This window comes from Carassius gibelio, chromosome B6 (assembly GCF_023724105.1).
Source record: "Carassius gibelio isolate Cgi1373 ecotype wild population from Czech Republic chromosome B6, carGib1.2-hapl.c, whole genome shotgun sequence".
Taxonomy (NCBI): Eukaryota; Metazoa; Chordata; class Actinopteri; order Cypriniformes; family Cyprinidae; genus Carassius; species Carassius gibelio.
Window position 1 is genome coordinate 2,685,237 of NC_068401.1, and position 27,299 is coordinate 2,712,535.

The 27,299-nt window shown below is 34.6% G+C and overlaps 1 protein-coding gene across 3 annotated transcripts in view; it reads right to left on the reverse strand.

Annotated features, from left to right (window-relative positions):
- The window catches only part of LOC127959024 (synaptotagmin-2), a 40,442-nt gene that overhangs the window by 7,672 nt on the left and 5,471 nt on the right, over positions 1-27,299 (reverse strand). For 2 of the 3 annotated variants that reach the window (XM_052558027.1, XM_052558028.1), the window contains exons 3-5: positions 6,210-6,449; positions 5,129-5,289; positions 1,360-1,491 (exon numbers count right to left, since the gene is read on the reverse strand). In XM_052558027.1, the coding sequence (XP_052413987.1) occupies positions 1,360-1,491; positions 5,129-5,289; positions 6,210-6,423 (507 nt within the window). In that variant the 5' untranslated portion in view covers positions 6,424-6,449. The remainder of the gene's footprint in view (positions 1-1,359; positions 1,492-5,128; positions 5,290-6,209; positions 6,450-27,299) is intronic. The other variant, XM_052558029.1, reaches the window with a different exon arrangement.

Here is a 27,299-nt window from a genome sequence, read left to right on the forward strand (position 1 = left end):
TATATTTGCTGATAATCCAGTATACTTTATTTTTGGTAATGACTGCACATTTTCGGTAGTGGCAGTAGCGACCACATCACATTACAGACTTGTAACTCGCATACTAAAACACCACTAAAAAATATTTTAAAAGTTGGATAACTGTACTAAAATTTAGTTTATTTCTCCCAAATATGAGGATTATGTGTTCCCTTAATAACTCAGAATAACACCCAATAAAATGTGCTTAATTGCATAAAAAAGGTGTAGTGACGGTCCTTAAAGTTACAGATTTTTCTTACCTCAAAAAGATGGGCCCTATGAACTCACACATTGTAGCTATGAGAGACGGGGACAGAGGGATATTTCCTGATCTTAAATTTAGGGGTGTAGTTAAAATCGGTCTCAGACAATGGACTAAACATTAAAACATACACTGTTTAATAATAATAGTAAAAAAATTAAATAAATAAAAAATGTGTATATATATATATATATATATATATATATATATATATATATATATATATATATATATATATATAATTTTTTTTTTTTTACTAAATTTTAAATTCATTTTACTAAAATTATTCAAATAAAAAAATGGTTAGGGCTTAGTTCCAAATTGAAAATACCCAATAAATTATGATTTTATATATATAAAGCATACTAATATTTTAAATATTATTGTGGTTTCAATAGATAACAGAAGGATCTTAGTAAACATCTAGGATTGTAATACCTAATTGCTTTTTTAAATATGTTTTTTTGGTTGTAGGACAGCATTTTGCATCAATTCTGTAGAAAGGCCCATATGCATATAAAATATAATAAAATGTTTCAGCTATAATGCACTTCTCAAAATAAAAGCAGCCAAATGTAATTTTTTTTTAACAACAAATAACCATTTAAAAGATATCACTTAACCTACAATAAACAAAAGAGTGGAAAAATATGTTCAGTATTGTGTTGGAAAACACAGTCAATGATGGCATTTTCTTCTGCCTCTGACCTTGAAATTAAGCATAAAATAATGTCTTAGTAGTCATTTATACTTGTGAAATTGGCCGAAGATTGAATAAAAAGTTGTAATCTGGCTCAGAGGAAGATGGGAATCATGTCTTTGTGGTGTTTTTATTCTGAATGAGGAACAATACAAGACTTTTCATCCTAAATGACTGTCGAAAGCAAAAATGCTACAAAATGCATCATGTTTTGTGATAAAATGTGATGTGCTTTTGCCAAAAACATCCACTAGCATTGGAATCAGCAGTCCAAATTTAGTATGAAACAAATATTGTATTTCATTCAGCAGATATGATTCTGGGCGATGTTATTAGGTTATATTTTAGCGAATGATGTCATTAATCTGATCCTAACCTTGTTATCCTGGAAGTCGTAATCTAACGAATACTGAAGCTTTCCAAGTTTCTCCACTTCTTTTTCTTCTTCCTCTTTCTCTTCCTCCGTCAAACCAGTTTCTCCTTCTTCATCATCATCATCCTGGTTTTTCTGTGGGGCAAATGACACATTGTTTTAGCGAGTCGATATCTGGGATGAAAGTATATCTGGTTCCTGTCTATAAGCATGCCTCAAGCTCAGTTGCAGTAAGGTTGGAGAGATGCTTCTACCTGTCCTGACCTACTGTTATCTGCCTTAGTGCACTCAGAGTATGTTGTCATTCAGGGCTGGATGTTGCAAACGACTCGAGTTCACAATTTTTATTGGTGACACTTTGCTCATCTTGGCTTTCCAGAGTTTAATTTCTTCTTTAATACAATTACGTTTTAACTCATTCAAATCAGGTTTGGTAGTAAATGAAAAACAAGAGAGCTTTTACTGATATGCATAATTTGGCATGCAAGCCTTTTCTCATCATCAGCATGATAAATTTAACTGTGATACTCCAGGGAACGAGTGATGACAGCTAATTTTTAAAGGAGAGCAGACTCTTTTGTTCTATTCTTGGCGCATGAAATGCTGACATGTCGTTCTTGTGTGTTTCTGAACATCATCCAAACTGCAGGAAGAGAAAAATAAAAAAATCTATAATGTGCAGAATTTATTTTTTGTTTGCACGAATAGGCCACAATTCCAGCGTAATGGAGTGGACACAAAACGTATTTGGACACTAACCACACTCCAAAATGTCTTAACATTATTGCATTACAACAAGGGTTTTCGTTTGCCATCATTACCTAAGACAATATAGAAATACAAATATTTTAAAAAGAAATGATGCATCATTTGCATCTCAAATGCCACTTGGTTTGATATTTTAATACCTAATACAATTGAGCCATTTTAAGTGTAGCTGAAGCGTCTAAATAGTTTTTGGCTTGACTTTACGTGAACAGAATTATTATGCTATATGAAGTGAATCCTTGTGCATTACATCTTGGGGACAATATAATGTAGGGCTTGAAATATTAACTAATTTACCCAGGATTTATGACGACTTAAAATTTTTTTATTATATTTTGATAGGAGTTTTAATGTGCCACCAAAAAAAATTATCACTCTCGAGTCAGTTCCTAACCATATCCATATAGCAACAAATTAAAGGGCACAGCAGATGATGTGCTAATATTAAAAACAAATTCTTAATTTCCATTTGCTTTTAAAAGAATTCAAATTTTTTGTTACATTAAACTGAATCATTTAGATGATCACAGAACATGAGCTTATATAAATAAGGTTTACTGCTAGTTCTAGCCCCTGAGACATCAGGACTTTTAGTGCAGTTAAAACAGCCATGCCCTTTAACACATGCATTCATTGTGAGTCTCGTGGCTCGTCTCTTACTAACTCCAAACATCTCGCCAGTATTAGTGAGTTAATAATTAGTTATTCCATTCACACTTCCTACACAAGTACAACTGTTTGTTATTGTATTAAGATCATTGTTGCTCCACTTTTCATTTGCATTGTAACTTTCCTTTGTTTTTAATTGTATTAACAAGCAGCAGGTACAAAAGGCTTAAAACAAGGAAGTTACAACAGCCATTCCATCCAATCCCACAAACGCGGTGCTAGCACTCAGCGGCCAAACAGCTGTGCCGTTCATCCGTCCACCTACCGTAGCGCCGACGCCCGAGAGCGTCAAAGAAATGCGGCGCATTAGACACATAGCGGGAGGAAGGAGAGCAGAGAGAAAGGGAGAGGTTGAACTCACGACACACCATAAAACAGAACCAAAGACAGTCAAGACAGTAAACAACACCAGTATGAGAAATGACACACCGCAATGTTTAAGACATTTGTACGCAAAGAGTTCTGGTATTCAGTTTTTAAGTTTCAGAATATCAAATGAGTGTCTTTTCTATATCCAATGATATCTGTACATTTCCGTAAGACTGTAAATCAAGCAAACTTCATTATGCCATCCAGAGTTGAAGTAAATGCATTACAATAACATAAGTTACTTTGTTTTCCCATTTATTCACTGACACCTGTCCCCGTCAGAGAGAAACTGGGACTGAGATGCAAAGGAAGAGGTACTTTCTTCAGCCTGACGCTCAATAATGTCACTTTTGGTGTTTTGTTTTTTTTGTTAATAAAAATTAAGGTGACAAGGGTGACAAAGGTGACAAAAATTTAAGCAATGTATTACTTTTCATAAAAAGTAACATAATAACTTTTTTATGAAGTAACACAATATTGTAATGGATTCATTTTAAAAGTAACTTTCCCCAAAACTGAGGGTAACAGTATGTTTCTGGAAAGGTTTAAGTGTTTGTAATAATACACTGGGGTAACAAAACTAACATTATATATAATACTGACAAAATGCTACCAATATCCACCTTATTTTTACCATAAGATCGGTCACAGCCGTACATTTAATGTGTCTGGTGTCCGGTCTCCCCTACGTCCAGCTATTTTTAGCTGTGCAAAAAAGCTATTTTTGCTGCTGGATATTGCAAATTAATGTGACTTTCCAAAAACAATATTACTTTAATATTGCTTTCCATATTACTTTCATGTATTATCTTAATCATGAACTTGTAGTGTAAAAATACGGTTTTACTGCACTTTGTTGCATTTACATTTAGTCGTTTAGCAGACGCTTAAATCCAAATCGACTTACAAATGAGGACAATGGAACCAATCAAAAATAACAAAAGAGCAATTATACGCAAGTGCTATAAGAAGTCTCAGTTTGCATACATAGCAAGGTTTTTTTTAATTACCGGTATACAATAAATAAAAAGAAAACAGAATATAAAATGAATATAGTTTTTTTAAATGAATAGAGTGCAAGTCTTACAGTACATGGACAAGTTTATGTTATTCTTCTCGTTATTTCCTTACGTTAGCTGATGAACCGGAAATCTCGCATATTCAAAGAAAACGGCTTACTTCTGTGTCAAAAAATAATAAGTATATATATTGTTTACCTCAAGATGTGCATCCTTGCGAGAAAATTGTAATGCATTATAAGTGAAGATTATCACTGACTCTTTTGTTGTTCAAACTAATTAATTCAAAAACAGTGATGCATTCGGCAACAAATTAAGTGACTGTCTTTAAGAGCGATTCACTGAAGTGTTTTTATAACCGACTCATTGTCATGCTTTGAACTACAAGCTGTAACTGATAATATCGATTAATAAATGTTCAAAAAAAGTATACAAAATGTATAAAAAAGTTATTCAATATTTACATTTTGTTTAATAATAAGAAACTATATTGCATTCACAGTTGTACTGCTGGTCTGAATTCTGTAACATTATTTCATGATACATACCAGAACATAACATAATAATTAAAGCCACTCATTCCATAGAATGAAACTTTAAAATCTTTTAACGATCGAAATCACTTGAGCAGCACACTTGTTTTGGAACATCTAGTGTACCATTTCTCTTCAAAGAAAACGAAACACTCACATTACTCACAAAAACAGTAAAGAAAAGCATGAAGCTAATCACATAACAGCCTCTCCTTTATTATCAGTGAAGTGAACACACACTAACGTGCTCTGAGGCTTGTTTTCATTTCTTAATGATGCAGCACTAATTTTTGTTGAAGTGCCTAGTTAATACTTAAGGTTAATACCATCTAGTTTTAATTCTAAAATCAAACAGATTGAAGTGTGCATCAGTTGATTTAGCTACATTATGTGCTACTGAACACTGTTACATACATCTCCACCCTGCATGTTCTTCATGTTGAAGCCGTCCTTTCCCTTTTTGCCTTTCTTGTTCTTCTTCTTCTTACAGCAGCATTTCTTAATGATACAGAAGCAGCAGGTGAGGACGAGGAGGGCGGCCACTACAGCGATGGCGATGAGCGCCCATGGAGGCACTGCAGAGCATCATGGGATACAAATTCAAGAAATTATTTAAAAGATGGGTTGTCATCAAGAGCGTTAAGGTGATTTTTTTAAACGTCAACCAAAAATGATGAAGGAAGTTGTGACAATTTTATGAAATATTACAAATACAAACATGTTTTCAGGAAAAATGTAATAGTGAATTGTGACAGCATGTTGAATTGAAGGAGTAAAGCACATCATGTTAATGATATAGTTCACCCAAAAATAAATTTTTCTGAAAATGTGCTCAACCTTTGGTCATCCAAGATGTAAAAGAGTTTGATCTTCAAGGGAACAGATTTGGAGAAATTTCGCATTTCATTACAGTGAATGGGTGCCGTCAGAATGAGAGTCCAAACAGTCCATAATATATAATAACGCTTCCTCCAGGGAAGCAAGTACATAATCCAAAATAATGCTTCGTCCAGTGAAAAAATATATCCCCTGTTGACCTCTTACATCAAAGTCCTCTCATATATTTGTTAAGACCTCTCTTGGACGGTTTTCACTTGAAAATGGTGCTTGATCTGTGCATGTTTCTCTGCTGATTCAGACGAGACAACTTGGATTACTTGTGGATTATTGTGATATCAGCTGTTTGAATTTTCATTCTGATGGCACCCATTCACTGCAGAGCATCCAGTGGTGAGGTGTGACACAATACTAAATTTCTCCAAATCTCTTCTGATGAAGTGAGTTAATTCACAACAAATTCTCATTTTTGAGTAAACTAAGCTGATCTTATTGCATTGCACTTCTACGGTAGTTCAGAAAGAAGGTAAGCTTGGTCAGATATCTAGGGGCCTGACAATTTGGCCAGCATTTAAATCCATAAAACATCTTGAGCATAATGATACACTATTGATTATCTTGATGTTGTGGGACTGTAAAGCATCTCTGCAGGACTTACATGGGATTTTATCGATCTCATTGAGGAACTTGCTTTTGATTTCCTCAAAGACATCATTCTTGTTGACGGGTCCCTCAGCCTCGGTGGAGTTGTCCGCAGGTGTAGAGACAGCGGGGGCCATCGTCATGTTGTGTGACAGGTGGGTGCCGCCGGGTCCCGTGGGCTCAGGGCCCACCATGGCTTCTGGCTTCTTTTTGAAGAGGTTCCACTTCATGATCTCTGACTCGACCACTCAGGGACCTTGGAAGAGTTTAACAGAATTGAAAGACAAATACATATAACAGAAGTCTGGATGCTTTTTAATCTTAAGGGTGATGAGAAGAAAGAACTGTAGCCTTCAAAAACATCAGCGCACTACCGTCTTTTATGTAGGAATTGCAAAGTCTGCAGCATCAAATGCAATTTTCACAGTATATTTATTATTATGAGAGACTTCAAACCAAGAGCTTCTTCTGGAATAAAAATCAAATAAGCACAAGTAAAAAGAAAAGAAGGCTGAGACCTCTCGGAAGTGTCACAGGCGGCTCTTTTTAATAACGAAATGGATGGCCTTGCATTTAAATAATGAAAGGGAGAAATAAAGTGTCAGAGCTTCAGGCTGTTAAAGGATATGGTGCAAGATAAACGACAGAACACCGCACTGCAGGACAAAACACGAGACAGTCTGTCCTGGGACGACTCGGTGCCTTTGACTTGTTTTGGTTGCTGTAAATTTTGCACTAATTTTCCTTTAGGTTATCAAACCAGGATTATCACCTAGAACATCCTTGTATGGGAAATAATTCTGTCTCTGATTTGACCTTCACTGCAGCATTCACCTCAGATAATGTCAGATAAAATCTGCTGTCACTGCAGATAGCCTGAATGAAAACCCATAAAACTTATGATTTTAAATGAGGGTAGCGCTGCTGGCAGGTTGAACATTCTGCTAAATAATATTTAATATGAAATGAAACAGCAGGACAATACAGTCTTAACAAGGAGCTCTGATATGTATGGGCTTTAATACGTAGATTAAAGAAGTCCGAAACTAGATCCAGGATTTATTATTGCTGGTGGATAGACACAGCAATAACTAAACACTATCAAAAGTAACATGATTCTGTGAAAAAAAAAGATGCATAAATAAATTTGGGTCTTTAAAACCTAAAAACTAAATCCTAGAGTCTTTAAACAAACACACACACACACACACAAAGATAAAGTATTTACTAACGACAGAAAAATTATTATAAGAATTATTTGATTTAGAATTATTATTCAGAAAGATTAATAAAATATTACAACAAATCTTCAAAAAAAATTACAATTATTTTTTTAAATATTAAAAATAATTCATAATAAAATGTTAAAACAAATATAAATACATTTTTGATTAACATCTATTTTTTTAAGAATTACATTAAGTCAATCTCTTATTGAAATATCTTCAGCAGATGTCACTGTCAGCAAGCAAAAGAACTGAAAATGAGACTCTTTTGATCAAGAGTTTATATGCAATTATACAAGGATGTTAACAAAAATAATAATACTGAGTAGGTTTAAATGTTCAAAGTGCTAATTAAAGTATTGTTTTGAATGGACATTCATGTATTCTATAAGCTTCGAATGAGAAAATGCATACTTATTATTAGTGGTTGACTTGATACAGGTACTGACCAAGAGATTTACTTTAGAGATGTGAACAAAATTGCTCAAATGAAAATTTCACACACTACTAATTAACAATTAAGGTCTTTGTGCACTGGATAAAAAGAAAACGAGTTTTGTTTCTTTGTTAATAAAACGGCATTGAAATGCACACACGAATCAACGCGAATCTGTGAGTTTCAGTCAGTTTATATATTACATATGGTCTCTGTCACAGCATTGCCTTCTGATTTCTGGGATTTTGAGCATTCTGCTCTTGTGATTGCTTCCTTCCCCGCCAACCGGCCATAGACAACCATATTAAATACTAATCAATACCAATCTAAACAAAGCCAGCTATTGACTATCATTTGTTCTCAGTTCTTCTCTAAAGAATCAAATGGGTTTGATTTAGCAAATGCACATCTCCTTTCCAATCCACGCTGGATAAATCTTGAAAATGACAAGATCCTGAGCCTCCACTCTTCAATACATGCAAAACCAATCTGCACTTTTAGGTGGCAATCACTGATGATACCAGAGTTCGAGGGGTTGCATTGATTTTCTGGAGTAGCTCGACATCTATCCACTGTTGAGCTGACATTTGTGCTCAGAGCTGCTTTATTTAGGGCCCTATGATTTCCGTGATGTGGAAAACTCGGACAGAATCCAGTCACAAAAACAGAATTCACTGTTTAATGCGGAATGTCACAGAATTTGTCAGATTTTTAATGAATTAATCAAAAGTAGGTCATTACACTTAATAAATTAAGTTGTTTTATGAATTCAAATAATTAGACATGCTAAAACACAGAATTTGTTGACAAAAAATATGGTGAGAAAAAATAAAACATTTCATAGAGCCCTAAACGTAATTTTTGTTAAAATTGTATTAAATTGATGTGAAAATGTATGGTTTCGTGGTTTTAATTAATTAGTCTTTCTTTTTGATGAATAAACTTAAATGTAACTATTGAAAAGGGGTGAAGTAAAATAAAAATGGGAAAAGAACAGAATCCAGAAAAATGAAAACAGAAATGAAACAGTTTGGGGGAAAAAAATAAAACAGAATTTAGTAAAAATTAAAGTGGATTTCACAGGGCCCTATTTACTGACTGACAAAAAAAAACAAAAAAAAAACACCTTTTTAAAATAATAAAATTAAAACATATCAAACTTCAAATCAAAGTAATAAATAAAAAAAATAACAACCTAAACTCAAAAAAAATTTTATATATGAAATATTATGTATTAAACATTATATATATATATATATATATATGTGTGTGTGTGTGTGTGTGTGTGTTATATCTAATATAATAATATCAATTATATTAATATATTAAATACATATAAAAAATCTGATTACATGTTATAATATTATATTTTCATATTTAAAAAAGGTTTATAAGTTTTGATTCACACAGCCACAAACCTTTAATTTTTTTAATTATATTAACCTTTGATATAACTATTTGATTATATACTATAATTGTATATTTTAATAGAAAAAATAATATGCTTGATTGATTTGGATAGTCATAAACTTTTAATATCTACTGTTTGATCATATCAATACTGATAAAATATATAATATGAATTTCCTGTAAGACACACGGCTAAATTCATGAAATGTACATGCAAATGCTGATTATGTTGGGTCTGAAGAGGCTGAACACTGGAGATGTGATCTGTCTGAATTGTGGAGGCAAATTAATTTTGAGCTCAGAACTGGGATACGCGGTCAGTCGGCACGTGGGGTTTCACCCTGATTATGTGACGGGGACACACTCTTGATTTAGACATACATTCATCTAGATCACGAACGACCTGGAAACAGAAGAAATTACAGAGTGCAGAGTGAGGTTTGCTTCTGTTGGTGTGGAAAAACCAGAGAAACAGATCCTAGAGGAAATCAATAAGGCTAGAAATTGTATCTGCCATAAAGCAAATCAAATTATAGGTAAAGTTAAAGCTACAAGCAGTGCTCTTTCATTGATATGCTGTTATTTTATGTAATTCTTAACTGCCTTAAAGACCCTGTTAGCATCCGAGCTCTCCTGAGAAACATCCTTACACAAGCAGAGAGCTTCAAATACATCTCGTCTTATGAATGGAGACAGATAGTCACATCTGCTTCACTGGCACAGCCGCTAGGATGATGACTATCCTCACACAGTAACTGATGACATCTACTTACAGTAGTATCTACACCCTTGGCAATGCCATCTGTACTGAAGAGCCTGCTTATCTCCTTAAGAGTTTTCTCCTGAGGAGATTTTTTAATGGACAATCCTGCAAATCCTGAAAAGAGCCAGATTATAGAAAAATCAGAAAACAATCCAGTAACTCAGCAAAGCAACATTACCATCTGAAATGACCACCACAGCTGGTCACTACCATGCGAAGTGTTATCCTACTTGGACAAGGAAAAGATACGTTTTAAACATGACGTTTAGGGACAGATTTATCTAAATACGAAAAAACTAAACAAAATAAAATTAAATGACATTTAAAAAAGTTCATGACCGGCTAAACATGAGAGGAAATTTTCTGATTATACAATAGTAAAAAATAAAATAATAAACTAGAATTAAAAGTTAGTGAACTAACTTTGTTGTTGGCTTGGCCATGGGGCAAAAGAGCCACAGTACTTGTGCGCCCAACATACTTGAGCTGCCCCACTACAAAAAATAAATAAATAAATTAAATACATTTTACAGCAATGTCAGTCCATGAATAGCTGTACAGAAAACATCAAAAGAGAGAGAGAGAGAGAAGAAATATATGTAAACTAATATATAAATAAATATATAAGATACATTAATACCTACTTTAACAGCAATGCAAGTAAATGAAAACGTCAAAAATAAATGAATACATAAATACATGAACAAAAATAAACATAGAAAATATTTTTTTTATAACAGCTAATTTTACAGCAGTCGGTCTGTGACCAGCTCTACTGAAAAGTAACGTTTGTAATTGCAATCTTCACCAATTCAAAACTTACAATTATTATTATTATTATTTTACAGACAAAACTTTAAAAACAAAGCTGTACATTTTGCACATAAAAACTGTATGTATATATATATATATATATATTTATAGTATCTTTCAAAGGTTTAATGCAGATAACCTTAACAAAACTTCTGCAGATGTAGTAAATAAATTAGCTAAACTAACATAAACCAGTCTGGACATATGTGGAAGTAATTTCAGCAGAGTAAAAACAACTTTCACTCTGCCTCAAATATATTTAGCTTCAATTAAGTGGGATAAGACTAGCAATCGATTTGTTCTTTTACACAAGATTCTAGATCAGGTAAGTTGATCTTCAGGGCTTCATGCATTCATGTCCTGCTTCAAACTCTCTTCTGAAATCAGGGAGCGAAGCAAACTGTTCATGCAGCTGGCGAAACAAAAACAACCTGCTATTGTACGCGCAAACATCTATTGAACAGCTTGAAAAATGTTAGCATGCTTTTCAAATAGGGGGGGTGGAGTCTTGCTGAAATGGTAAAGCCCTTACCAGGCATTAGTTCTGTCCTCCCTAATGGAGCCACCCATCCAGAACGAAAGAGCAGCACAGGCTAGAGCTCATCTCACGATCTCCCTCGCATCCGCACAAGCTGCAGTCCCCTCACTGCAGTACAGTCCCCGCTCTTTCATTAGACACTAACCTCCCTCTATCAACTTCACATCACAGTCACTCTCTCGCTACCTTTGAACTCTCTTCTGTTCTGTTTAGCGTTACTATCTCTCTTCCTGTCCTCTCGTTGTCTCTCGCTCTCTCTCTCATTATGGATTCTGCTCACACTCGGCCGAATGCAGTGTGTTACGCCCTGAGCCGCTAGTGAAGGACAATCTCCAATGATCAGTATGTAAATGTGTCCCCCCTCAGGGTTTGGCTGCTGAAATGTCAGGGGGAAACTGTCCAGGTGTGCACTGAAACTGGTGTTGTGTGGGAGGAAGCAGAATAACAAAGAAAATACAATGCAATTTCTCATGAGCGTCTCACGGGCCCATCTGTAATAAACCAGGAGATGTGCGCTACACAATCCTGACAGGAAAAACTAAATGAAGACTATGTACCTGGCAACTATGTGACATTTTGCAAGACATTATATGTCACATTATTCTGAAAGTATTTTATAAAAATAGCTATGGTTACAGCTAGTCCTGAAATTTTTGGATGAGGGTTGCAGTACTGGCATGAGTGGTTATAAATTGTTGTTTCTGATAAAAAAAAAATGCAGTTTAATGAACTGCAATACTCAACGTGATTTATTGCATTTTTTAATGCACAAACTGTTCTATGGGCAAAGTGAATGGTAGGCAAGATTTATTTTACTGCATTAGAGACTAAATGTTGACCCTGGACCACAAAACCAGTGTTAAGTGTCAGTTTTTTTATTCATCTGAAAGCTGAATAAATATTCTTTCATTGATGTATGGTTTATTAGAATCGGAGGATAGTTTTGGGTGGTTCCTAGGGTGTTTTGAGTGGTTGCTAGATGTGTGTTTTACTGTATTGTGTGAAAACAGTCCAGCACTAGCACGTCTCTGTGATATTCTGGTCTCTAGGTATGGCTTGTGTCCCTTCTTCAATGTGTGCCTAGGGGATTTTCTTCCTGTTACAATTTGAGCAGTTGTAGCAATCGCCACACCACTACTAATCAGACCCTGTGCTGTGCAGAAGAGTTTCCTCGGCTCATTTGAGTCCAGACAATGGGAGAAAGGATGAATAAAAAAATATGCATGAATATAGATGGACATGAATGAAAGATTCATTGCCCAGTAGGCTACAGGGCCGTGTGATCTCCCACAATAGAGAGCTGACAGCACAGCAATATGCTGATGTCAATACTGATTATTCAGAGAAATTAACAACAGGGGGGTGAGAGAGATAGAGACAGAGAGAGAGAGAGAGAGAATGATGGGGGAAAAGCCCTGGCTAGAGCCAAAGACTATAGATATGTCACTCATATCGTTTTGTATGGAAAAAAAATGCAACGCTCAATATGGCTGCTCTATCGAATGAAGCCCCGCCTTCTGAGCAAAAGAGCCAATCACTAATCGGTAAAGACTGTGTGTCACTGCAGCTGTGTTAGAAGTCCCGGTTGCTATACAAACAGTCAGTGAATTGAAATAAACTTGAAACAAAACAAACCATAAATATTCAATGAAAACTGAAAAGAATAGATGAAAAACAAAAAAAATTACTAAAACTTAAATAAAAATGGTAGCTATACAGAGGTATAAAAAATTAATAAAATCTGAATAAAAAACTGAAATGGAAAACATAAAAATAAAACTAATTCAAATGTATTAATCAATGCTTTAATAGTATATAAACAATAATTAAATAACATTGCTAAAGTGCAGGATTATTGATATAATGCCAAAATGTAATAGCCTCTCTTTTGGGTTTGTTTTTGGACATCAACACGTCCCATAGTAGACTGAGGAGACCCATTCTGGGCCTATCATAGTCTGCTGCATCACAAATACACTGACAAACTGGCCACTTTGTTCTCTAGATTAGTTTTGACATCAGCAAATGAAAAACCCAGATCATCTGGGAACCAAAGCATAATACAATTTAAAAATGGTATATGAGGTTTACACAAAATTGGTAAAATTAAACAAACATTTACTTTAAATTCTTTTTTTTTTTTTTATGAATCATGACCTTTCTGTTAACTGGCCAAGCTGATCTCTGATTTGCTGATTTGTGTGTTCTTTATGTCACATTTAAAACAATCTTAAAAAGGGTAGATATCACATATTGGCCAATATATTGCAATATTAACATTATTACCACTTATAATGAAAGTTCTGTCCGTTGGTTTTAGGGAAATCCTCTCTATGTGAATATTCTAGTGTGCATGTAAGAAGTGCTGAGGTGGCCTGGGTCCATGCATTAATAACACAGTCCGGCCGGCCCACGCCAGATGGGGTCTGTCATCCCCGATCTTGTGGTCTTAACCGAGCGGCAACCTCCTGCTCTCTCTAGTGAAGCCAATAAGGAAGTGACTTAAACTGCAATTCATTGACTGGCCGCTTGAGGCTGGCGGCAAAAGAGAGTCAATCCCATAATGCCCAACTTTACAGCAGAAAAAAACATGTTTTCAGCCTGGTGCAAAAAATTATTTTGGTCTATATAGCTTATTTTGGCCTTCATGACAACTGTGAAGGGGGGTGAATTTTTTTATAACTCATCCGTTTAAATTATATTAAGCCTTAAAGTTCTGCATAATTAAGGGCGTGGCCACTTGAGTGACAGGTGAATTGCCACTGCTGTCACAGCCGTCGCGCTAGGTGGGCGTGGCTTCAGCATCCAGCTCTTTCCCTTTTGCCCATTTTCGATTGTCCGGGAGAGTCGTGCGGTGACGCGCTGCCAAGATGGCGACGGCTCGCTCTGCACACTTCAGGAGTCTACGGGTGACGTCACGGACACTACGTCCATGTTTTTATACAGTCTATGGTCTAAACCCATGCAAACTGAGCTGCATTTCCAGGTACTGCTTTTTCTATGAAACCTGATGTTTGTGCACCAAAGCTGACTCACCAGTTTGAGTGAGTCAATATTAAATTCATGAAGATTACACAATGGTTGGTAAAGGCTATTAAATGTCAGGAAATACAATAACCCTCAATTATCACTGTAGACATTATAAAGATCATCACATCAGGCTTTCAAGTCCCTGATGGAAGATATGACTTTCCTGACAATAATCTAACCTACATCCAGCCCAAGAACTGACCTATATAGACAACGATACATGAATCATCCAGCTCGGGTCTAAGCTCATCTAATTAACCCCAAATTGTACAAAATGTCCCAATTTTAGCTGTAGAGAAGTGTGTGATTTTATAGGAAGATGTGACTTCATAAATTAACAGTAAGTGTCACAGATTCAAGTGCAATCTTTAATTGTTTCCATTCAAGATAATAACCATCGTCCAGTTATTTGATTGTGAAATGACTTTGCACTTATGCTGATAGAGTACAGTTACATTAGATTCGACAACCTTTCTCATTTTTGCACACACTGTGGTGGAAAATGGCATAATTCTGTAGGAAATAATCTGTGCAGAACAGGTCTAATATAGTTCATAATTAAACTGAAATTACACTTGATAACAAACCAGATTCTTCTGCTCTCATGGGTCACTCAACACAACCACATTTCCATTCACCATTCACCCTTTTTCACTGCGACAAAACCTCTTTCAATGATTGTTACATGATTTATACACTGAAACAGAATGGCTATCCCGCCCCAGGCAGATTTACAGCTGTGCTGGATCATTTGGGCAATGTGTGCATTACTGGTCCAATCAGACACGAGCTGGGGAAGAACGACTGAGATGCCCCATAAAGAGTGGGATGCTTCATAATTATGACATGACAACTTAATGGAGACACAAATCTCATTTTCTTAACTCACTTATTTCTTCTGCATTTAAATATACCACATCGCCAATCCCAAATGGAATCTGCTCTTTCTTAATTTTCTGCATTGTTTTGAAGGTAAAAATCAGCAGAATTCTGTTTAATAGATTTAAATGCAATGGTGAAATGCATTCAACAGAGCTGAGAACTTTTTGAATAATGGACGTTTAAATTCTGCAGGCATGTATGTTATATTATTATTTAATGCTGCATACAATTTACATAATAGATTAATGTTAAATATTGCATTATAGCCTATTTAATTAGTAGAACTACTTAATCATGTTATGTAAAGGTCACAATTAAGCTTTCCTGTGTGAGTGAGTGTGCACAAAACATCAAAATATTCTAGAATCAAAACATCCAAACTCCACATAAGGAAAGTGGAAACGATATGCATTTCATCCATCATGCTCACAAAGGGAATTACATTCAGTTCAGCTGGATTAATTGATATAATTTGTTTAGCTCAGAAGCCCTTAGGCAGTGAATTTTCTTTTCAGGTAATCCTTATATATATTATAATATACCACGAAAAACCCAGTTTAAACAGTATCTACCTGTGTTTCATAAAGTACACAAATACGAGGCAAAAGTGATTCGTAAGAATTTTACACCATAGAACAAATGATACCAACACATAACTATAAAAAGTATTGTTAGGGGTTTGTTCAAAACCATAAACCTCAAATATATAAGTGATGCTCACCTCAACCAACGCTACTAATAAAACATTCAGCATTGCTTCAGGCCCACAGGACACATATGATGCAGGTATATTGCAGCAAAACTTCCAGGAAGATTTTCTGTACAGTTCTGTACTTATTTTAGTGTTTAGATAAATGTTACACATGTAGCATCTCATACTCAAGTGCAAACACATTCTGTAAGTATGCAGATTAAGGCTGTCAAAAAAAATACTAGAATTTCAAATATTCGTCAAATTTAAAATAAAAATCCACATTCGAATGCAAAAATGAAGCATTCAAATTTTAGGTGTGTGTTAAAGGGGCAGCTTTATTAGTGGCACTCAAGATGCGATGACGAGGTGTCGTTGCATTATGTTTTTTATCAGCCTATCCATTTAAAGCTACTAGATGCGGCGCTGTTGCACTGTTCATTCAAAATATTGTGAAGAAAAGAGAACATTAATTCAGAGAAGATGAATTACTTGTTTACCTCCCAACTGGAACCAAGCCATTCACACAAAACACATTCTGCATTTTACATATTTTCTATCTATCACCATTGCACTCGCGTCTCGCACAAGAAATCTGCATGTTTAGAAAGCCATGTAAAATTAATGCAAGTTCAACTTTGAAAAAAAAAAATGAAAATTTTAAAAGAAAAATGTTCTCTGTGTGATTGGCTTTCAGCCCTTTGTATTAAACTATATATACTAATGCTGCTTTATTTATAGTTGTTTAAGTAACTTAATTAATTATACGTGGTGTTTAAGCATTATTTTAAACATTATGCACTCTTTTCACACTCTTTTCATGTTATCTTATTCTTTCGATACATTTGGCTATCTTAAAGGTTTTTCCCATTATTTTAGTTTTAGTATAACATTATAATACCATTCATATTTACTTTTTTATCATTTAAAGAAGAAATCAATCTGATGTATAGTAGAAATTTGAGGCTTAATACTATAGAAAAGCACTAAAGGTGTTTTCAGCTTGTTTATTTTCATGCCGTTGCATCAAACAATGGTATAAACATCATACAAATGTAAATTATAATTATAATCACAATTACTAATCGCAATTACGATTTCAAGGGAATAATCAACAATTATGATTTTTGGAATAATCGTGCAGCCCTAACCCTAGCCTGATTGAAATTATGTATTTTATATTGAAATATAATTCAAATTTTGATATTTAAGTATAAAATTCTAATTTAGTTTTTCAGCTATTTTGATAACATTCCCATTTCCCATTCACATTTTAGAAGACAACTATGTCTGACTAGAATAGTTGTTGCTCACATAATTGCACAAGTATGAATGTGACGTTACATGTGTATCATAGGTTTGTAAGGGCGCAGCGTGGTACACACATAAAGATGCTGTACAGCAGGGGGTACACTCAATTATTGATCTTACTAAAGTCTATTCATACACACACACACACACACACACACACACACACACACACGCACACACACACACACACACACACACACACACACACAGATACACACACACACATAACCAGCATGTAAGCAGATAATCATTAATATGAATTGTATTAAAAAACACACAAGTTTCCTCAGCCTAGACAATGGTTTGAATATTTAATGCGACTCAAACAAGGGCCTTATACTACTGCTTTTGTTCAGGAGTCTGAAACAAACTGCCTGCAGAGTTCAGAAATTAAGATCAGGCCCCTGTTTAGTTCATGAGGGTGAACTTTCTGAATTATAATTCAAAGTGATTCAGTACACAATCAGACCAGAGGAACTTCGATAGTCCAACAAGAAACAAAAATGATCAGTTAATCATTAAGTTTGACTAATTAAGCCTATTTATTACCCGGTATACAGAATACACTCTTTTACATACTGCTCATGTCTACCAAAGCATCCATTAAAACAGCTATCAACAAAACTGAATTTTGCTACAAAATGTCCACCAGATTTGCATATATATTATTTAGCAAATATATTACTAAAAGAACAAACTACATTAGTTTAATTAAGTTTCCTTACATTCAAATGACATTTCTACATCTTACTTGACTTCTCAGTTCAATTCTAATTCAGAAACCATACTAGATGTACTGTAAAAAGCCAATTCTCAACACAATTCTGAATGGCACATAAGTTGAGTCGAGTAAGGGCTTCTCTCTGATGTGACCAGGTTTTATTCTCACTCACCTGCTCTCTCTCTCTCTCTCTCTCTCTCTCTCTCGCTATCTCTCTGTCTCTGCTTCTGCAAGTAATGCTGCAATGCAGGGGTTTAACCGGAAATATAAAGCTAGAGGGCGCATCGAGCGGATTGATTCATTCACACACACAAACACACACACTTCATTAACACAGTCAGCTAGGTAAGCAGTGGTCTGTCAGGTGTAGCACCATGCTATCACTAGAAAATCACAGATGGCATATACTTCCTTTTGAAACAGGAAGTTGGGCTTGTTTTCGCAAAAAATAAAAATACATTTGAAATCTGTCAAATGCATATCAATGGAATATGATGCATAAAGAATCAAAATGTTCATCTAGTATTTGATTTCTTCACAAGTTTCCAAGCTGTAAGTCTTCGAGCAGTACCCTATTATAATATCCATTACTTCAAAATCAAACACAGACCTCTCTGAGGTCATTTCCTAGTATTACTATTCATGTAATTAATTTCACACCTCAATATGGTGCGCTAGTACCAAAGTAGCATCACATGCCCTCTGAAAAAAGGGAAATGGATTTTAGAAATCAAGTCAAATACAGTGCAAGTACAAAGTTCCATTATGAGTCAGCATCAGAGGGTTTGCATGACATTTTGATTACTCTGTCTGAACTATAATTGAATCTGTATGAAAAGCCGAAGAGCTTCATTCATTCTCGGCCACTGGAGTGTTGCTTTTATCGAGAGAATACCCTGCTTTAACATCTATCATGCTGCAGCACAACCAGACATTGTTTCTTAATCAAAGCAATTAAATTCGATAAGCCTCCACTCCACTTGAAAATCAGCCACAGGATTATCCTGTTTCATGGCAGGGTTAAATTAATAGATTCAATCTTATAAAAATGATCAGGTTACATGTATAAATTCACCTTTAATAAATCTACATTTAAACATTTTATTATAAAAGTTTATTTAATCATACACACAAATGGAACATTTAAACACATTTTCCATAATTCCTATCATCAATAGTCATTCTCATCAGATAAAAAGTCTTTCTTTTTGCATTAGTTTTTTAAAAACATTTTCGTTAATCAAAATATTATTTCTGCCTTTTGATTATGGGGAGGACGTTATGTCAAAGCTTAAACGCTTTCACCTAAACACTCAGAATGTGACTAGACAGATTGGCCTGAGCCCATTTGCTCTAATTAACCACATGATCAATAATTGGGCTTTCTATTTAAATACTACACTACACTTCAGCCTAAAGATGCATCACAGAGCAAATCGGGAAATATCAAACAACAGCTGATAAATATACCTTTACTAATACTTTTTCAGATGCAAAGATGTTTAGAATTAAATGACTTTCAAAAATCATTGTCTATAAAGAGTTTGGTTTCTTCCTCCATCTTTCACCTGTTCATGGTGGTACTGAAGCAGACTTATCTGTGAAGCTGCTTTGTATTATGAAAACAGCAAAACATTTTCACATGTGGACACATTGCCCAATTATGTAAATTACTACAGAAGATTTAATGACATGTTTTGTTAAACAGAAGAGCTGTATGAAAGCATGCTGTTATATAATTGGAGCATTACAACCACTCAAAACTCAAAGAAGCGGCATGAAATGCAAATACTGAACTGTAATTTCAACGTCCAACACCATATGCCATGCAAATCTGTACACAAATGAGAAATCTAGCTGAGGTGGAGATATCCTGATGTAACGCTGCAAAAAGTAACACACTAGGGCTCTAAACACAAATCTAATAATATGTACTTATACTTTGAAAGAGTGCATTGCCAGATGATTGCTAGGTTGTTACTTGCCCAAACTAACTAAATGAAAAAATCCCAGTAAAAATAATCTCTTTGCTATTAATGATTAGATAATTGAAGGCATTCCAGACTGGATCCTTTAATAAACACTCAACACACGTCTGGCCAGTTGTTTTTGCAGACCCAATGTGCAGTTATTTTGATTGATAACGAAATCCATTTCCAAGAAGACTGCAGACTCGCTGTAGGAAACAGATATGCCTTTGGGGAAAGGTAACTTGTACGTCATTCTGTCTGGAAAACTACTTTTGGGCCAGTGTTAAAATTTGCATGTGACAGCATGACAGTAAGGCTGAAATTTAAAGGGATACAGACATTAATAAAAACCATGTCATCATTTACTCCCCATCATTTCTTTTCAAACCTTTATGACTTTCTTTCTTCTGCAAGATACAAAAGGAGAAACTCTAAATTTGACTTTGCCGGTTGCTGTCCAATTACAATGAATGGTAAATTCAATTTTAAACCTTCAGAAAGAATTCAAAAGTACCATAAAAGTACCTCAAGCAGGTCTTTTAAAGCCATGTAATACTGCATGGAAGCCCATTTCCACCAAGAAAAAAAAAAAAAAAATTGGATAATTGCAACCTTTTAGTAAAAAATTTCTTCATATCTTGCACTTTTGAGTTTAAAAAAAAAAAAAAAAGTCAGAATTGTGAGACATTAACCTCAAAGTTGCAATAAAAAGTTGCAATTATCTGTTTAATGTTTTATTCCGTGGCAGAAATTGGCTTCCATAATCACGTGTCGTTACTGTTAAATGAAACTGTGTGTGTGTGTGCATGTGTGTATATCACATATATATTAAATTAAATTAAATTTATGCATTTAGCAGACGCTTTTATCCAAAGCGACTTACAATACATTCAGGCTATCAATTTTTACATATCATGAGTTCCAGGGAAATCGAACCCCCAACCTTGATATGCAATGCTCTACCATTTGAGCTACAGGAACACACACACACACACACACACACACACACACACACACACAAACACACACATATTTATTTATATATAAAATCAGTTTTCTATAAATTTTATGTTTTCATAGATTTATGTTGATTCACAAAACATGGCAACTTTTGAATAGTGAAAGATGCATTTGAAAAATATTTAGTTTACTGTAATTTAAAGATACATTTATACAGAAATAAAGTTAAAACTGAATATAAAATAATAAATAAATGTATAAATGAAACAAATACTAATAAAATGCACAAAAAGAACAAAACTTCTATTAAAATAAACACTGAAAGTATAACAATTAAAGCTAATAGAAAAGATGAATAATACTACAGCATATAAACAGTACTAAAATACTAATAAAATAACACTGGTATGATGGTCTAGATCTCTCTCTTTGTTTTCTACAGAATAAAGAGATTGAAACAGCTCTGAGTAAAGTGAGCAAATCATACTATTGCAATTTTTTAATACACTTTCCCTTTAAGAAACGAGTCAAACTAGTGCCATCACGTTCCACAGCTAAATCTGACATTGTTTGTCTTAATTTCTCTCCGGAGACGTAAAGACAGTCCTCTCCTTTCAGAGGATGAAAATTAAGGATGTGCTCATTAAAAGTTATGGGGTCATTTGTTTTTCCACTTATCTGACTTGTCATTTTCAGGGCGTTTCACAGCCATTGCTCCTGTCAGCTCTGATCTCCCCTTCAATCCAAACCGAACCGACGACTGCAGAGCAGGCAATTTGAACTCACTGCTGCATTTCCAACACATTGCAGTGGCAGTGTGAACCTGATATCACTGATGCCCTTGTCAGAGTTTTGGCATGTTGGTGGAAAAGCACAAATGGCAAGGTTCAGCCTGACAGATAGATGTAGGCAGATATAACATCAGGACTGGACGTGCTAGCATGATGTAGTTAGTTTTTAACATAGCATGCCTACATATTAGGGTTCTCAGTCAATTAATATATAATAACACATGCAATATAATACAAATTTTCAAATTGTTCAAAACTAATATATCAAATATTGATGAGAAAATCTTCCAAAAGAAGTTATTTAAAGGCATAACATTACATTTATTCACAAGTTTTTTTTAAATATATTTTACATTATAGATTTATGTTGAGTCACAAGACATGGCTACTTTTGAATATTTAAAAGGTAAATTTTGAAAGATATTTGATTTAATCTAAAGGTCCATTTGAAAAACTTAGTTTAAACAAACAATGGCTTACTTATAGTCAGTGTTATACTATCATCAATTATTATATTTATTAATATTTATTAACATTTGTAGTTAAAGTTTTAGTAATTTTATTGTTTTTGTTATTTTTAGTAGTTTTTCATGTTTATATTTGGTTTTGATTGCTTCTATTGTCATAAGTCGCTTTGGATAAAAAGCATCTGCTAAATGACTAAATATAAACATAAATATATTTTTTATGAAATTTCTGGTTTTAGTTATTTTAATACCTAAAGTGAAACTAAATTTAGAATGTTTTTTATTTTATTTCATTATTTAAAGTAACAAACATTATTTAGAGTTTACAGTTTTACCTAACTACAATAACCTTTGCACTTTCAACTTGAATAGCAAAATTTTCAACATTTAAAAATAAATTACATCTGACAGCAGCAAGTGTTTCTGACTAGGAAACCCCAAAGATTGCAGGCTGTCAAGCTTTTCAGCACACACTGAGAACAAGTGAGTCAGCAGGAGACTTTAAGTAAAGCCATAAGAGCAAATTAGCTGCAGCAGCGCACATTCAGAAGAGGCTGAAGTGAGAGACAGCGAGCTCCTGCGGGGGGAGTCACGGCCTCACAGTGAGAGAGTGGGTCTCTTTAACAAACCTGCTCTTTCCTCCGCAGTGCCTTTCTCTCCCCCGCGAAGGTCGAACAAATTAGGCCAGTCAGAAACTCTGGCCCACATCTACGCTCTCTAAAGGCCCTTTCACATGACTCGCGTCAGGCCTTCAACACAAGTGACATGTGCCGCTTCGACCTGCATTTCAAAAGAGTCAGAGATACAGGCACAGAAGGGAGATTTTTACTATTTATCCATTCTCACAGAATATGCAATGTGTATAATAATTTTATGATCATTTTCAGAATGATCTCAATGTATCTAGATATGCACATTTCAGTCTATTTCATGTTCAGTATTTTTTACTAAAACTGAGGAAAAAAAAGGCAATTATTTTGGCCATTGAATAAAGCAGGGGGGGAAATTTTTAAAGTAAATATAAATATAAACAAAAAGTTGGCATCAAACTAAAAATAAAATGTTTATTATATACTAAAACTAAAATACAAAGTTAAAAATAATTATTTTAAATAAATAAATGACACAAATACATAACAAAATTAATATACTTAACAAATACTATAAATATATAAATACTATAAATAAATAATACTACAACATGAACATCTACAGCAAGAAGACGTGACAGACGCTTCAGATTAGTGACCTCATGGGGTCTTAATGTGGCCATTTGAGTGACACACACAAACTAATAAAGCAATCTCCGTCACACATACATTTGAACAACTGTACACAAATAGAGAAACACACTTTTTATTTCTCTCACATGCACCAAAAATAGTTAGGTTCACTGGCTGAGTTCAAAGAGGTGGGCGGCAGATAAAGCTAAATTTTCCCTTCCCCGAACCGGATACAGATTTCCAAATGAACCAAATCTAGGTCAGTGTGAGCAAGTACCCCCGAAAATGTCCGACCCACTGAGAAACAAGCACATTGACTAATCACCTGGCATTGGTGCTCTATCTTTAGCAGCAAATAAACCTGCAGTGCTACATTTAAAAAATATACTGCATTTGTACCCAACAAATTGGACAAGGCGTTGCTTCTAAGAAAGTTTTCTGATGACGTGTATTGCTATATGGTAGCTAAGGTATTCTGGGTGGCTGCTAGTGACTGTAAAATGTATTGTAATTTTAACAGCATAAAATTAAGCAGTAAAAATGAAATAGTAAAAATAAAAAAAATGCGAATTACTTAATGGTAAATTCCTTTACTCTACGGTAAAAAACATTTTTTATAAATATAACGTGACGTTTCATAATGTTACAGTAAAATATTGTTAAATATACATACATTCCCAGAATTCTGTGTGTGAGACTTCACATTTCATGTTTTTAATAACTTTTTTGTTTATAGTTTTTTCTTAATAGTTATTTACAATAGGGTTTTATGCTACATGTTGCGCTCAAAGAGTTAGTTCACTTAAAAAGCAAAATTAGGTTGTGTTTTACTCACCCCAGTGGCATCCTAGGTGTATACGACTTTCTTCTTTCAGACGAATCCAGTCGAAGTTATATTAAAAATTTATCTTTCAAGCTGTTTGATGCCACTCAGCAGGTGTTGCATGCATCAGTCCAAAAGAATTTAAATAAAAAGCACCCATCCATTAAAAAAATCATCCCGGACGAGCCCCCAATTTGCTGCTACTTCTGGCTCAAAGAGAAGAAACAAAAGGAGGGACACATGCAAACATAAGGCTCAATAGGAAAAGAGCTTTATTAGGCTCAAAACTAAATCACTATAATGGAACAAAAATAAAAAAAGATAATATTTCTGAAAAGTGTGTAAAGCGAGGTGCCTGGCTGCTGGTTTAATGTGCTGTTTTAACAATGTAAAAGTGCTCAAAACAATAAAAATCAAACCAAATCAAACATAACCCAATTTTCCAAGCCCCCTTTTGGTCTCTACTAGTAATATTTTTTAAAGTCTAAACTAAGGCAGGTTCAGGCAATGGACTGCAGACTGAAGTGAGTCGTAGGCGGAGCTGCCAATCACAAATCGCCCAAATTCAAACAACGGGAACTGTCACAATAGTTACTTCAAGGTCCAAATCAAGTCCTCCACCCTCAAGTCTTTATGATTGTCTGCTTTCTAGACATAGCTTGGATCCCTCATTTTATGTAGGTATGGATTATTCCACCCATTTATGTTTTGAAATCAAAGTTGTTTAGATGAAATAATTAAATCTCACTAATAGAAAGCAACAATTGAGATATTTAAGAACTCTCTTTTGTGATTTCTCTAAACAACAGATTTAAAACCAGATTTTCCTTTCACAAGCATGACCACATAAAGGAAAACTACAACTTCTATGTCATCCACTGAAGGACACAGTGCTATTATTGGTCCCTAATGACAGAGCACCAGGAGGGGGCAGCAGAGCAGTATAATTGGTCTATTACAGCACCAGAATATATGAACTCCTTTTTGTCCAGCACCTTGTTTTATCAGCCTGTGGTTCTAGCTGGTAATTTGATCATGCAGCAATACGGATCATCGATCATTCATTAAATTAGCCGACATAAAAGCGGATGCCGAATTGAAGCGCAGTGCTAAACCTGTCTGCAGCAGACACCACTTTCACGTTGCATGTAGGTTGTAGTAACATTTAAATATTTTCCATTGTGAATTCAACTTGCATATCATGAAATTGAAATGCAGGAACTATATACAAGACACACTTTGACAAATGTATGCTTATGCAATTATACATATTATTTTATATCATAATCACTTGCGCTGAATAATGCATAAGGCTGCGATAGGAAATGAGAATAACAGAGTGTTTTTAATTAAGTGCAACATATCCTTCATCCCAGGACAAGACTCTAACTTATCATACAAAGAGTTCTGGATTCACATCTTACGTGAGCTTAATTACGTACTTAACTGAGGTTTTTCCATTAGAGGTTCAACAAGCACATTTGGGAGTTCGGTGTGACATGCATAAACAATATAACTCATTTATCAGAGACGTTCAGGGGTTTCTGGGGACTGCATTGAATAGCCACACTCCGAACTGTTTGGCTGCTCTGTAAAGGGGCGTTTATATTATCTGCCTTCACAATTCAGTATAAAGTCGTGAATATTTTAAACATAATGTTTACATGAAAGTGATTGGTTTGATCTGCATGATTACATGCTCCAAACAGTGTTGTTATTGTTAAAGAAAACAAAAGTTTGCCCAAAAATGACAGTTTGCTGAAAACTGACTCACCCTCATCCTAGATATAGATAAGTTTATTTCTTATCTGAATAGATTTGGAGAAATGTAGCATCATTTGCTCACCAATGGATCCTCTGCAGTGAATGGGTGCCGTCAGAATGAGAGTCTAAACAGCTGATAAAAACATCACAATAATCCACACCACTCCAGTCCATCAGTTCCAATTTTGTGAAGCCAAAAGCTGCTTGTTTGTAAGAAACAAATCCATCAAGATGCTTTAACTTTAAATCTTTCTTTCTGGTCAAAATACAAGTTCATAATCCATAATAACGTTTCCTTACAGTGAAAAAAGATTATGATTTTATCAGCTGTTTGGACTCTCATTCTGGCAAAATTGGTTTATGGCAGAGGATCCAGTGGTGGTCAAGTAATGTAATGCTAAATGTCTCAAAATCTGTTAAATTAAGGAACAATCTCATCTACTGCCTAAAAGGGAGCAAATTTTCAGCAGATTTTCTTTTTTTTGTAAACTATTAATACTGAAAACAAGTTTAAGCACTAAAACTACTAATACTCAAAAAAAAAAAAAAAGTTTAATAGAAACATTTAAATATTTGAATAGCATAAAAAAACTAAAACATTTAATAATATCTTAAAATCAAAAAGTAATAAAAATGACAAAGGCACAAAAAACTGAAAGGATGAAAACAAAACTGAAAACATAAAATCAAAAGCTAATTCATAATATTCAAAAATACTATAATAGTGATACCAAAATAATACTACTAATAATAAAAAACTAAAATAACAATGGTCCCAAACATACATCAGTCTTCAGACATGCATGATATGGCAAACAGTAAGGTAAGGCAGGTTATATCAAAGTACCATGGTATTACTTACTGAAACCATCACTGTACTACAGTTAAGCTACAGTGCTTGTTTATAAGAGATAAACACACACACAAACCATGTTATTCAGCAGAATACATTTCAATACCATTTGTCTTTGTCAGAATTGGCAGTGGCTTGTAGAAGAGCTTTCTGAGCAGTACTCGTGTGTGTGTGTGTGTGTATGTGTGTGTGTCTCGGGGGGATGGACACACACTGCACCAGTAACTGAGCGCCGTGCAGTAGTCTATGTTAGCCTGAAGCGCTGTGGCCCACAGTCATCCACCCAGCCATTTGCTAGCATTCACGCCTCGTTTTAAAGCACCGCTGCTTCACCTGACGGGTTATTGCTGCAAGATTATGTAATTGCAAATATAATATGTGACGTTTTATAAGAATGCATACATAATTTGCCTCATGCACAAACACACAAAAGA